The 13,098-nt window shown below is 43.4% G+C and overlaps 1 protein-coding gene across 2 annotated transcripts in view; it reads left to right on the plus strand.

Annotated features, from left to right (window-relative positions):
- Positions 1-1,509: 1,509 nt before the first annotated feature.
- LOC124801001 (kinetochore protein NUF2 homolog) overlaps positions 1,510-13,098 on the plus strand; it is a 101,563-nt gene continuing 89,974 nt past the window's right edge. Inside the window, exon 1 of one of the 2 annotated variants that reach the window (XM_047263041.1) lies at positions 1,510-1,808. Coding sequence is in view for 1 of the 2 variants with exons in the window: in XM_047263040.1 (XP_047118996.1) it covers positions 1,963-1,971 (9 nt within the window). In the remaining variant the exon portion in view is untranslated. Of the gene's footprint in view, positions 1,809-1,852; positions 1,972-13,098 lie in introns of those variants that run through there. The other variant, XM_047263040.1, reaches the window with a different exon arrangement.

The following is a 13,098-nucleotide window of genomic DNA, read 5'->3' on the forward strand; positions in this document are numbered from 1 at the left end:
TGCACTATGTCAGTGTTGTGTTTGGTGTTGTTCCCTCATGACATCAAGAGCTCTGATTTTAATCGTATCCTAGACTTGTACATAGTGTTACTACCAGCGATTGTTATGTGCTACGCCATCCTTCGTCTTGTGTTTCTTTTAATCGTCACAGTGTATAGTTTTTTGTGTACAGCTTTTAGATCTTGATCACCATTTTTGCAGTCACCCCCTTTTTTACTCTATCGTCCGGTATGTTTCCCTTTTTATATGCCTGTTTCGCCTTATTTCCTCCTTTATGTTGTTTTAAATGTGTCCATGTTGTGTACTTAGTGTCTGCCTCTCAGCTGAAGAGCGGCGCCTATGCTTCTACCAGCTCGCCCTATATGGGGCATTGAAATACAAGAAAGAAAGGAAAAATGGGCGATAGCCAATAGTGCTTTTAGTAGTTTAAATTTGTCGATAGCCTTGTTGATTATCGATAGTGCATATCCAGTTTTTGTCATATGATTGAAAATCAAAATACCTTCAATTTCACAATGCAGAAACTAGATCAAATGGAATCTCATTTAGGTGACAGTGGGAGTCTGAACCCCTCGGACCCTCCCTTGGCTGTGTCTGTTCCATTCCAGACTAGAACAACTAAACCATATCCTTTGTCAGGGTCTTGATTACCTATCACCATGCCCTCAAATGAGGGACATCTTAACCAAGACCCTTCCCACCCCTTCTAAAATGGTATTCTGTCACCCACACAACCTCCACAACAGGCTAATGCACCGCTGTGACACTCCAAATCCCAACCCCTTGCCACATGGATGATACAGCAGTGGAAGACGCAGTTGTAAGACCTGTCCAATGCACCCATCAAGCACTTCTTATTCTAGTCCTGTCACAGGCTTACCCTACTCCACCAGAGTTTGGGCCACCTGTGAAAGCAGCTATGTCATGTACCAGGTTTGCTGCAATCATTGCACCACTTTCTATATTGTTATGACTACTAACTAGCTGTCCACTAGGATGAACAGCCACAGCCAAACTGTGGTCAAGAGAAGATTAGACCATCCTGTGGCACAACATACAACTCAGCATAATTCAATAGCTGGTTCAGAAACCGTGTCATCTATATTCTCCCCTCCTCTGGTAACTCTACACCCAACCGTTTCAACCTCCTCTGTCCAATCACATTCTCTCTATTCATGTCCCTTCATCCTCATTGTGTGCTCCCCTCGCCAACATAACTGCCCGTCTTTCCCCTTCCCTACTCCTCTCCTTTTCTGCTCCCCCGCTCCCCACCCCACCACCAGTCTCACTGCCACCCGACGATGCGCCTGGCAGTGTTGTCATGCCTCTATCTAGGCCCTGCACGTTCCACCAGAAAACGTTCTTCTGTTCCCCCCCACACGTACCCTAATGTCTTTCCCCCTACCCCGTTCAACTCCAGATTGCTGTTTTCGCAAGTCGTGACAGCTGCATTCCGGTTGGTGCTGCCAGAGATGGCGGTCATATGTGTGTAAGGTGTGCTCTCTTGTGAGAGTGTGAGTGTGTGTTTTCTTTTATTTTCTTTTCTGAAGAGAGCTTGGGCCGAAAGACAATTGTAACAGTCTTTTCGTTGTGCCTGCCTGCAACTCAAGATGTCATCTTTACAGTACCTTTCTTTTCCTAATATTACTGATATTCGAATCTGCAATTCAGTAGTTTGATATTTTCTGAGTTGGATGCTGTTCCAAAGGACAGTACGCCGAGAAAAAGAAACGAAAATCAACTGATCAGTCACCACATTTTCATCTGGAGACGACGTCCTTTTCCGACCTCAACTGTCGCTTGGAAAGGTGGTTATTGAAATTTGCAATTTTTCAATTTCTGTGGAAGTGTGTTTTCTCTGTATATACGTAATCTTAGTACGCTTCATAAAAGCGCGGGACTAACGAATCAGTTGTGTACGCTATTTATGTTGTGGGTGCTTTGTGCTGTCACTTTGACATTATGATTCAGGTATAATGATTAGATGTGTGTTGATTCATTATCAAGTGTTTGTTTTTTCAACGTTTTCTTGTCTTTATGAGTTGTAGACATTAAATTACGTGATATTGCTGTAAACCGAATTTGCTATGACCGCAAGTAAAACGACAGAGCTTTGAATTTCATATATGCAATCTGCCTTACCAGCTATGTGTTGTCTACCAACTTGCTTAAGACGTTCTCCTCGTGTTATCAATGGGACATTGGTTTGTGTCCATTGTCAGTGACTACGAATCGCGGATACACTGTGATGTTAGGCGTTTGCAGTTATGCCAAGGATGTAGTGTGGGTAAAGGTGTGATGCTGCTCTCTGCCACCGAATTACGATGATGAGAATAGTTTACATCTATACAGTGAGCTGTTTAATGTAGAGGTTGGGATATGTTATCACGTATTTGAACTCGGTCCTGTACAAAGTTAAAAGCATCAGCATTGGCGTCCGCAGAAATTCATCCAGACAGGGAGGATGAGGTGTCAAGACACTAAAATTACCATTTTTCATATAAAATAGTTGATCTATTTCTAAAAGTGTCATGCGATAAGAATTAAGTTTTTTAGGTGTCACCAAAAATATATCCCAGAGAATTGATGCTTATTCATTCATTGCATTCGAATAAAAATTCTGTATTCCAGATTCCAAGGATGGTTGAATGGGGGGGAGGTGGAGGTGGAGGTGGAGGTGGAAAGTGCCCATTTTCCCCCTTGTGGGCTCCTATGAGAATCAGGAGGTGCAAATACAGTTTTCAGATGTTACAGCATTGTTCACTAAACGAATGGACGCCTTTTTGCAGTACAAGAAACTAATGCTCTTACTGTGCCAACTAAGTAGTATATTAGTTTAAGAAAAGTGTGACTACATAATGATTGAATTGTATAATTTTGGGTAGTAGAGGAACTGTTACAATATAATGTTAATTTATTACTACACGTTATGAATAACTTTGCGAAAGTCAAAATATTGTTGCTTCCTGAACAATTTGGAAAATGTTGAAAATGGAATACATGGAACCAGTAAACTCTGTGTTGCTCCACAGTCACGTTATCTGTTGGCTGTCTGAGCTGCTCCTTCCTAAAGCATGATTGTGCTGTTTCCCCAGAAGAAAGCACTAGAAATTATTTCAAGTAAAAAGAAACTTGAGTCCTGGAGTACACACAGCCATATGAGATGGTGCGAGCTGTGGCAGAGGTGGATGGAAAGAGGATATGGAACCAAATGCACAGGTTGTGAACCATCTAGTGACCATGATGTGCTGAGCAGCATGTTGTGTGACTGGATGTGCTAACTTGCCCATGGTCACAGACAGGTATTTGATGGCTTTTCATATCGACAGAAAAATGGTAGGTGCTCCCAGCCCCATAAAAAGCAGTGCAGTGGTGTTTCATTTTTGCTTAAATGTAGTCTTTTGGACCCATCTAACACATATTTTGATCCCATAGTCAATCTGTGTCAAGGTATGTTAGTTCCTATGCCCCACCTATAAGTGAAACCATCATTCTACATCTGTACCCTGCAAAAAGTGCTTGGCAGAAGGCATGTCCCATTGTGCCAGTTATTAATGCTTTCTACCATTCCGTTCACATGTAAATAATTGGAAGAATAATTGCTTTAATACCTCTATGTGCTGTTACTAGTCCAAGCTTGTCTTCACGATCCCTTCGGTGGTGGTACATAGGGGCTTGTAATATATTTCTAGATTCAGCACTTAAAAGTTGGTTCTAAGTAGGTTTTCACGTAGGACAATTTGCGTCTGGCAGAGCATTTTTTTCAGCATCTTCGTGCCTTTCCCATGGGTCAAACAAACCTGTGAAGAACCATGCTGACCTTTGTGTCCATTTGACGTGCCATGGCAGTCCTGTTCATGTCCCCCAGACACTTAAGCAACAGTTTATGATTAGTTGCAAAAGTGTGTTCTATGCAGTCTTCTCTGTAGACTGATTGCATTTCCCTGGTATTCTACTACCAACAAACCACAGTCTGTCACCTGCTTTTAACATAACTGAACCTATGTGATGTACAGTCTGCAAAATGTTACAACCAGGTATTTGTATGAGTTGACCTATTCCAAGTGTGACTCACTGATATTATAGTCATAGTATTCTATATTTCTTCGATTTGTGAACTGCGCAGTTCTAAATTTCTGAACATTCAAAACAAGTTGCCAATCTTTGCATTAGTTTGAAATCTTATGAAGATCTATGTATGCAGCTTCGCTGACAGTACGTCATTATAGGTAATCATCTAGCAAAAAGTCTGAGGTTACTATTAATACTGTCTACAAGGTCGTTAGTATACAGTATGAACAGGAAGGGTCCCAACACTTCCCTAAGGCACTGCTGAAGTTAGTTCTGCATCTGTTGATGACTCTCCGTCCAAGATAACATGATCCATCCCCCTACCAAAAGTTCTCAGCTCAGTCACAAATATCTCTTTATGCCCCATATGATTATTCTTTTGACAATAACTGTAGGTGTGCAACCAAGTCAAATGCTTTTTAGAAATTGAGAAATGCTGCATCAGAGTGCTTTGGTCCATGGCTTTTGGTGTGTCATATTAGAAAAATGAGAGTTAGGTTTCACATGATTGATTTTTTTCAGAATTCATGCTAGTTGCCATGGACGGGGTCATCCCGTTCAAGATACCTCATTATGTTTGAGCTCAGGAATGGTCCAAGATTCTGCAACAGATGGATATCAAATATATTGAAAGGTAGTTCTATACATCATTTGTGCTAGTGTGACATTTGCTTTCTTCCAGCTACTGGGTGTGTTTTTTTGTTTGAGTGGTCTTCAGTAGATTACAGTTAAGAGGGGGCTAACTCAGCCATAAATTCAGAATAGAATCTTTTAGGGATTCCATTGGGCCCTGGAGCTTCATTCAATTTCAACATTTTCTGCTGTTTCTAAATGCCACTGACACTGATAACTGTTTCACTATCTTTTCAGTGGCACGAGAATTAAATTGGGGCAATATTCCTGGGCTTTCTTTTTTTTAGAAGAATAGTTGAAAAATGAGTGAATATTTCTGCTTTTGCTTTGCTACCCTCAATTTCTATAGCAGTCTCATCTGCGAGTGACTAGACACTAACTTTGGTGCCACTAACAGCCTTTATATATGTCCAGAATTTTTTTTTTTTGAGTTTTGTGAAAGATGTTTTGACGATATTCTGCTAAGGTAGTCATTGATGACTTCGTGCATTGCTCTCTTGACAATGAAATGCATTTCGTTCAGCCTCTATATATCTACAGCTCTCTGCTTTGTTTTACACCTATTACCTGGTAGTCTGCTTTTTTTAGGAGTTTCTTTAGAGAGACTGTATACCATGAAAGGTCTTCCACCATCTGTTGAATTGTTCTATCGGACACGTCTATTCAGTGTGTGGTGAACTGTTCTCTTGAACTTTAGCTGTAGTTCCTGTACCTGATCCTGTTCTGAGCTGCAAGTTTCAAGTCCCTCACTGATATACAACAGTAGCCTACTACTTCCTTATCTAGTTTACCAAACATATAAATTCATCAACTTTTTTAAGTTGCCCTTTGTGCTTTGGTAATCTTTGTTGCTACAGCTACCTCATGATCACTGATACCAGTTTCGATGTGGCCATTCTCAAAGTGGTCAGGTCTATTTGTTGCCATTAGATTTAATGTTTTTCCTTCATGGTAGGGGTTCCAAACTATCTGTTCAATGTAGTTTTCAGGGACTATTTCACAGACTGTCTCGTCTCTCCCAACACTTAAAAAACTGTAATTATTCAAATTTAGAATAAGTTAAAGAAAATATGCTCAGTAGCATGGAAATAAAGAGATCATGCAATAGTCTGAAGTCACTTCAACCTATCGAGTATAGACTGGGATTTCTATGGATTCATTGCAGATGGTATGGACATTCAATCTTATGAAGTACTTTCGAACACAATTTTCTAAAAAGCCTTAAGCAATTAGTTTGACAGTCCACACATAATGGACAAATTTGAAACCTTGTAGTTACAAACAGGTCTGCTCTTGCCAAGGGTGTCAGTATAGATACAGGGATTAGTGATGATGATAACAGAATGATGATTGTTAAAAAATCACTCAAGAAGGCCAGGAGAGTATTTTTGCTAGAATGAGCAGAAAAGCAGTTATTAGTGTCCCACTTAGACAATGAAAGGTTGTCATTTAGTTCCATTATGATTGATGTAGAGAAGTTACGAGGAAGGTTTAAAAAGATTGCAAATCACACTGTGAAGACATATTTGCTGAGCAAGTGGATTAAGGTTGGAAAAGACCCACTGTGGTTTAATAACAAAATTGTGAAGTTATTGAAAAAAGTTTAGGTGATGGCAAGCAAGGGGTAGTAGAGATTCGTCTGCCTGTAAAAACATTGACGTGCTGAGTGTACAACTGCCACTGTCATACCTTAGCAAAAGATCTTGCTGAGAATCTGAGAAAATTTTGGTCTTGCATAAAATTACTGGGAGGGTTTAAGGCTTCTATCGAGTCACTTGTTCACCAGACTGGTGTGACAATAGAGGACAGCAAAAGGAAAACTGAAGTTTTATATATTGCATTTAAGAAATCATTCACTCAGGAGGATCATACAAACATACTGTCGTTTGACTATTTTACAGGCTCCCATATGGAGGACATAGTAATTGGGGTCCCTGTGCGGGGAAGTAACAGAAATAGTTGAAAACAAATAAGTTGTCTGGTCTGGATTGAATCCCATTTCAGTTATACTGATACTCTGCGGCATTCGCCCCTTACGTAGCTTGCAGTTGTCACGGATATCTTGCCTAGCACAAAGTCCCAAGTAACTTATTGTGAAATATTCGCTCATACAGAGTATCAAGTGAAATTTGTGACTGGACTGAGAACTTTTTGGTAGGGAGCACAACATGTTATCTTGGATGGAAGCTCATTGTCAGATATAGAAGCAACTAAGGGTGTGCTCCAGGGAAATGTGTTGGGAACCTTGCTGTTCATGTTGTATATTAATGAGCTTGTGCACAATATTAATAGTAACCTCAGACTTTTTGCAGATGATACAGTTACCTGTAATGAAATACTATCTGAAAAAAGTTGCATACATATTCAGTCAAATCCTGTTAATATTTCAAACAGGTGCAAAGATTGGCAAGTTAATTTAAATGTTAAGAAATGTAAAATTTTGCACTTCACAAAACAAAAAATGTATCCTGTGACTGTATATCAGTGAGTCACAATTGGAAACAGCCAACTCACACAAATACCTTGATGTAACACTTTGGAGGGATATGAAATGGAATGATCACATAGCTCAGTTGTGAATAAAGCAAGTGTTAGACTTCGGTTTATTGGTAGAATACTGGGGAAGTGTGATCAGTGTACAAAGGAGATTGCTTACAAATCACTCATTCGACCCATTCTGGAATATTGCTCAAATGTGTGGGTTCCTTGCCATAGAGGACTAATAGAGGATATTGAAAGTATACAGAGAAAGGCAGCATGAATGGGAGAGTGTCAACTGAGCACTAAGCAAGCACTAAGCATTCTGTCTTCAGGTCACAAGTGGCCCATTGAGACCAAGTGACCGCCGTGTCATCCTCAACTGAGAATGCGAATAGGAGGGGCGTGTGGTCGGCACACCACTTTCCTGGTCGTTATGATGGTTTTATGTGACTGGAGCTGCTACTATTCAGTCGAGTAGCTCCTCAATTGGCATCACGAGGCTGCATGCACCCCAGAGTGTCAACTGAGATACTGAAGAAACTGGTCTGGCAGGCTGAGGGCCCCCGCTTGCCAATGATGCTCAGCAGATCTGGACAATAAGCCAACCAAGTGCTAGCAAAGCCTGACGAAGCTTAAATTCTGTGATCTGACAGGAACCAGTGTTACCACTGCAGTGAGGTTGTTGGTCAAGGCAAGAAATACTCCTGCCAGTACTAAGTTTATTCTGGTACCAATAGGTATTCCTTTTTGGCCCCAAAGCTATTATTATTTGTTGAACACCTGGAGAACAGGTTTGGGGAAGTAGCAGTGTTTTCACAAATGAAAAGTGATTCATTTCTGATTAAAATGGCATACCCAGTTCAGTTGTGGGCACTGCTTGCCTGTGATAAGCAAGGTGACAACTTTCACCCCCCTCCCTCCCCACCCCCTCCTTCAATAACAGGGTATCATCTTCCACCCCGATCTCCTTTTACAGACCAATGACGAGTTACATGTCAGTCTGAAATGACGGGATGTGCATTTTGTCCATCATGTCCAGTGGGGATCAAAGAGCAATGTGATTGATACTGGAGCCTTCATCTTGGCCTTTGAGGGTGACTCGTTGCCTAAAAAGTTCAAGGTAATGGTATATGGATGCAATGTGAAATTGTATGTTTCCCCTCCCATTTGGTGCTTCAGCCCTGTCTGTATGGATTGTGGAGGGCAGTTGCTCTTTAATGCCATCCCTCTTCCCCCTCACTCCTTCCAACCCCTCCCCTCCCCCACAGGGAGCACTGTTCCCTCTGTTTACTGGACTGCACTGCATTCCAAAGAGAAAAGAAAATTCAAGAATACAAGACTCGTGATCATCTCACATATCAGGAGGCCAAGAAGAAATAAGAGTGTTGCATCCTGTACGTATGACAGTGACGTTTGCTTGTGCTGCGTCGTCGTCTTCCCCTCTAGCATCAGTACCCCCCACCCTTTGTGCCTTGTATGTCGGGCCCACAGGGCCGCTTGACTACACACCCTCCCTAGGGGGTTGGGGGCCATCCTTCCCTCTCGACACTTCCCTCTCAGGATTCTGATGATCTCCAAATGGATACCAGCCAGTGGCTGAAGAAGTGACAGGTTGCTGGTTGTAGGGATTCACGTTCCCCCTCTGTCCCTGAAACTGGGGCAGACAAGCCATTATAGCTATTGAAATCGTTCGAGGAGGAGGGGGAGGGGGGGGGGGGGGGGGTAAAAAAAGATGACCTCAGGGGCAGAGATATCAGTGGTCCCCATGCCATCATACCGTGCATGTTCCAACTTTGTGCCAAATACAGAGTTCCTGCTAGCCTCTGTGGCACTGGATCCCTCCACAGAACCTGATTCAGAACTGATGTGTATTGATGCCGTATCCTCGCCCTGATTCAGAACTGATGTGTATTGATGCCGTATCCTCGCAACCGGTGGCACAGGTGACCCTGGGGAATGACGCACCTCCTTAGTCCCTTCACCCCCCACAGGATACTTATATGATGATTCTCCAGTGGAACTATAGCAGTTTCTGCAACTACCAGGCTAAGCTAAGATATCTCTTACGCGTTTCCCCTGTTTCCTGCAATGCCCTGTAGGAAACCTGGCTACTAGGTCTGCAGCCCCCCTTCCCCTCCGCAGCTTTTGGGGCTATTTTAATAATAAAGCCAATTATGACAACAGCATTTGGCAGAGTTTGCATGTATAGCCTGAACTCTTGTCTACAGTAAACATGTGCCACTCGATGCTACTTAGGAGGCTGTGGCTGTTCGTGTGAGAATATGTCTGGATTATTTTACTTTCTGTTAATGTGTATCTCCGTCCCGATTGTCTAGTGTGTTGGAACACGTCGTCTGTACTGATTTTTCAACTCCCCCTATCCTTCCACATTTTGTGTGACTTCAATGCTGACAACTCTTTGTTGGGTGGGACTACAACCAATGGTCGCAGTAAAGCTATTGAGAACTTTACTTGCAGAGTTAATATTATTATTATTATTATTATTATTATTATTATTATTATTATTTTAATACCAGTGTGCCCACACACATCAGTGTGTCACGTGGATTTCAATCGGTCATTGATTTTTTGATTTACAGCCCTGGTCTTCATCCCTCCACCTATTGGAGAGTCTGTGATGACTTGTGTGATAGTGATCATTTTCCATTCATCCTGTTCCTCCCTCAGCATCACTCACTTGGGCGTCCATCTAGATGGGCTCTGAACAATGCTGACTGGGATGCCTTTGCCTCTGCTGTAACCCTTAGCACCCTGCCACATGAAGGTATTGACGCAGCTGTCCAGAGCACGACCACAGCCATTATATTGGCAGCAGGCTTAGGGACTCCCTATTCCTTGAGATCCTCCTATTGGAAGACAGTGCCTTGGCGGACTTCAAAAATTGCAGACAGGCATTCCAACACCACAAGCGACATATATCAATGGAGCACCTCATTGCATTTAAACAGCTCTGTTCCTAGGCTGTCACCTAGTAAAACGACAGAAACAAGAATGCTATGTTACTACCATTGGACAACGTACCCTCCATCGCAGGTTTGGGTAAAGGTTCGCTGTCTCTATAGCCACCAGTGCTGCAGAAGTGTACCTGGTATCTTCTTGCATGGTGTTGTCTACACTGACCCGGATGCTGTTGCTGAATATTTTGCCCTGTATTAAGCTTAAGCCTCTGCAGCTAATAATCATCAGCCTGAATTTTGTGCCCTCAAGTAGTGGGTAGAACGAATTCATGTACCTTTCATACGCATTACCTAGAGCCATATAATGCTCCATTCAGTGAGTGAGAATTCCCCAGTGCCACACCCCTTTGCTTTGACATGGCTCCAGGGCTAGAGTGCATCCATAGCCAAATGCTCAAACACCCATTGCTGGATTGCCAACATCTTGTCATTGCCATTTTCAAATCTATCTGGAGAGAGGGTAAGTTCCCATCTCCCGTGGCTTCCAGTTTTCTCCCTCCAAAACGTGGGTTATGCATTTTTGTCACCGACCCACAGCCCACCCTGTGATCCAGAACTTTATTTGGGCGACTAGATCGTCGATATTGTAGCACAGTTCTGTTTCTTGGGCTTTATTTCTTATAAAAAGCTGACATGGCTGTCCTGTATTCACCACCTAAATACTACATGCATGCAGAAGCTTAATGCTCTGCCTCCTGACCCACACATCTTGGGGTGCATACCGACCACTCTTCTCCATCTTTACTGAACTTCTCCATCTTTACTGTGCTCTGGTGTTTTCCAGACTAGATTATGGTAGCCAGGTTTATGGCTCAGTGGCTTTTTCCACTCTGCAACTACTTGACCCTTTTCACCATTGTGGGGTGCATCTGGCTATTGGTGGCTTTCGCACTAGTCCCCTTGACAGTCTCCTCACAGAAGTGGGGATTCCCCCTCTACAAATACGACAGAGCCAAGTTCTGCTTTCTTATGCAATCGCCATTCGCCAATTCATTGACCATCCCGTGTAACCTGTCCTCTTTGCAAATCAGAGGTGTCTCCCTTGTGACAACCACTCTTGGGTGGGATTGTCAGTTGGCATGTGTCTCACTCTATTGGGATCTCCATATCCACTCACTGGAATGCACCCTGTGTATTCCCCCATCCCCCTTCTCTCTCTCCTTTGTCGTGCTACTCAGTTGTCTTTCTCTGGGTCTCAAGTCATGTGGTCATCCCAGGGAGTAAACTGGCTGACCGTTTGGCTCGAGAAGCAGATACTTACCCCCGTTCCCTTTCAAGATTGCAGGTGCGGATATGTGGATCTACGTTAAATCTCTCTTTGCCCAAGAGTGGAATGCTGTCTGGTGCACTACTGTTCTTAGTAATAAACCCCGCGTAATCCAGGAGTCTACTGCAGTTTGGCGCTTTTCCTTCCATTCATTTCGGAAGGAGTCCACTGTTTTATGCTGTCTACACATTGGTCATACCAGGCTCACCCACAGTTTCCTCCTGCGTAACGAACCAGCTCCACAGTGTGGTTATGAAGCTAGAATGACGGTATCCCACATCTTGGTGGAATGTCCCCTTCTTTTGGCCCTTCTTGCTAAGTACAGTCTTCCAGATTCCGTAAATGTAATATCAGCAGACAATCCATGGATGGTTGAACTGGTTCTCAGTTTCCTCATTGAAAGTGGTTTTTATATCCAGGTATAAGGGTTTGCTTTACTCTTGGAGCAGGGGCAGGGTGATTGTGGTTGGGACCTCTTTTCATGTCTTTCGGTCTGGGACCCCATGACCACTCCCCTGTGGAAATACCACTCTTTTTTTTCAGTTTTTAGATTTGGTGTCACCTTTTGTGCCTTTTACTGTTTGTGTTTTGACTTCATTATTTTATAATTTGACTCCCGTGACTGGATCCGTCCTCTTTTTAGTGCACCCTCTTTCTTCTGTGAGTAACTTTGGAATCATGAGACTGATGACCTCACTGTTTGGTCCCATATACACTCTTAATTTAATGAATCAGTCAACATGCACCCCCCCCCCCCCACCCCCCTCCTCTCCCCCTGCTGGTTGGGTGCTCCTCTCTTACTGCTCCCCCCCTTGCCTAATATGGGACCGATGGCTTCCTAACCAACAGGCCACCAGGGACACTGATCTCCACCTCCCAGCTGGAGACAAATCATGTTCGTCTGACTGCTCTTGCCAGGAAGGGGTCTCTCGGGACACTTCCTACCAAGGTTTCCGCCGGTCTACAGCCGGATACCAGCCTGTTGCTGAAGGATCCACAGACTGCTGGTTGCAGGACTTAGTGATCGTCATCTTTAACTGAAACTGATTCAGTGAAGCCCTCGCAATTGTTGAAATCCTGTAAGGAGAAGGAGGACTTGAAAAAGTCCTCCAAATGACATTCCGGTGGCGCCCACGCCACCAGATCCCACCTGTTACACCCCTATGGCTGAGATAGTTATTCTGGCAGCCCCTGAGGCCTTGATTCACACACCACAACAGAACCTGGAACCTATGTATATTGCTACCATAACCCCTCTGTCAGTGGCAGCAAGTGATCTAGGGCATAACCTGATTCCGTGATACCTTCGTAGCCTCACAGTTCATCAACAACATTATTCTCCCGTGTAACTGCAGCGGTTTTTTCCACCACCTGGCTGAGCTATGACATCTTCTGAGCACTTCCCCTGCCTTCTGTAATGCCCTTCTGGAGACATGGTTCCTAACAACATGGATTCTGGTCCTTCATGGATACTGGGTATTGTCAGGTGGAACTTGCACATATACACTGGACACTTTATATAGTGACCTTGTGCCTCTTCATACACCTTTGGAGGCTGTGGCTGTTCAGGGAATGGCATTTCAGGAGATTACCATCTGCAATGTTTACCTCCGCATCGATGGTGAAGTGTCTCAGAACATATTGTTTGCACTGGTTTCTCAGCTCTCC

This window comes from Schistocerca piceifrons, chromosome 1, assembly GCF_021461385.2.
Source record: "Schistocerca piceifrons isolate TAMUIC-IGC-003096 chromosome 1, iqSchPice1.1, whole genome shotgun sequence".
Taxonomy (NCBI): domain Eukaryota; kingdom Metazoa; phylum Arthropoda; class Insecta; order Orthoptera; family Acrididae; genus Schistocerca; species Schistocerca piceifrons.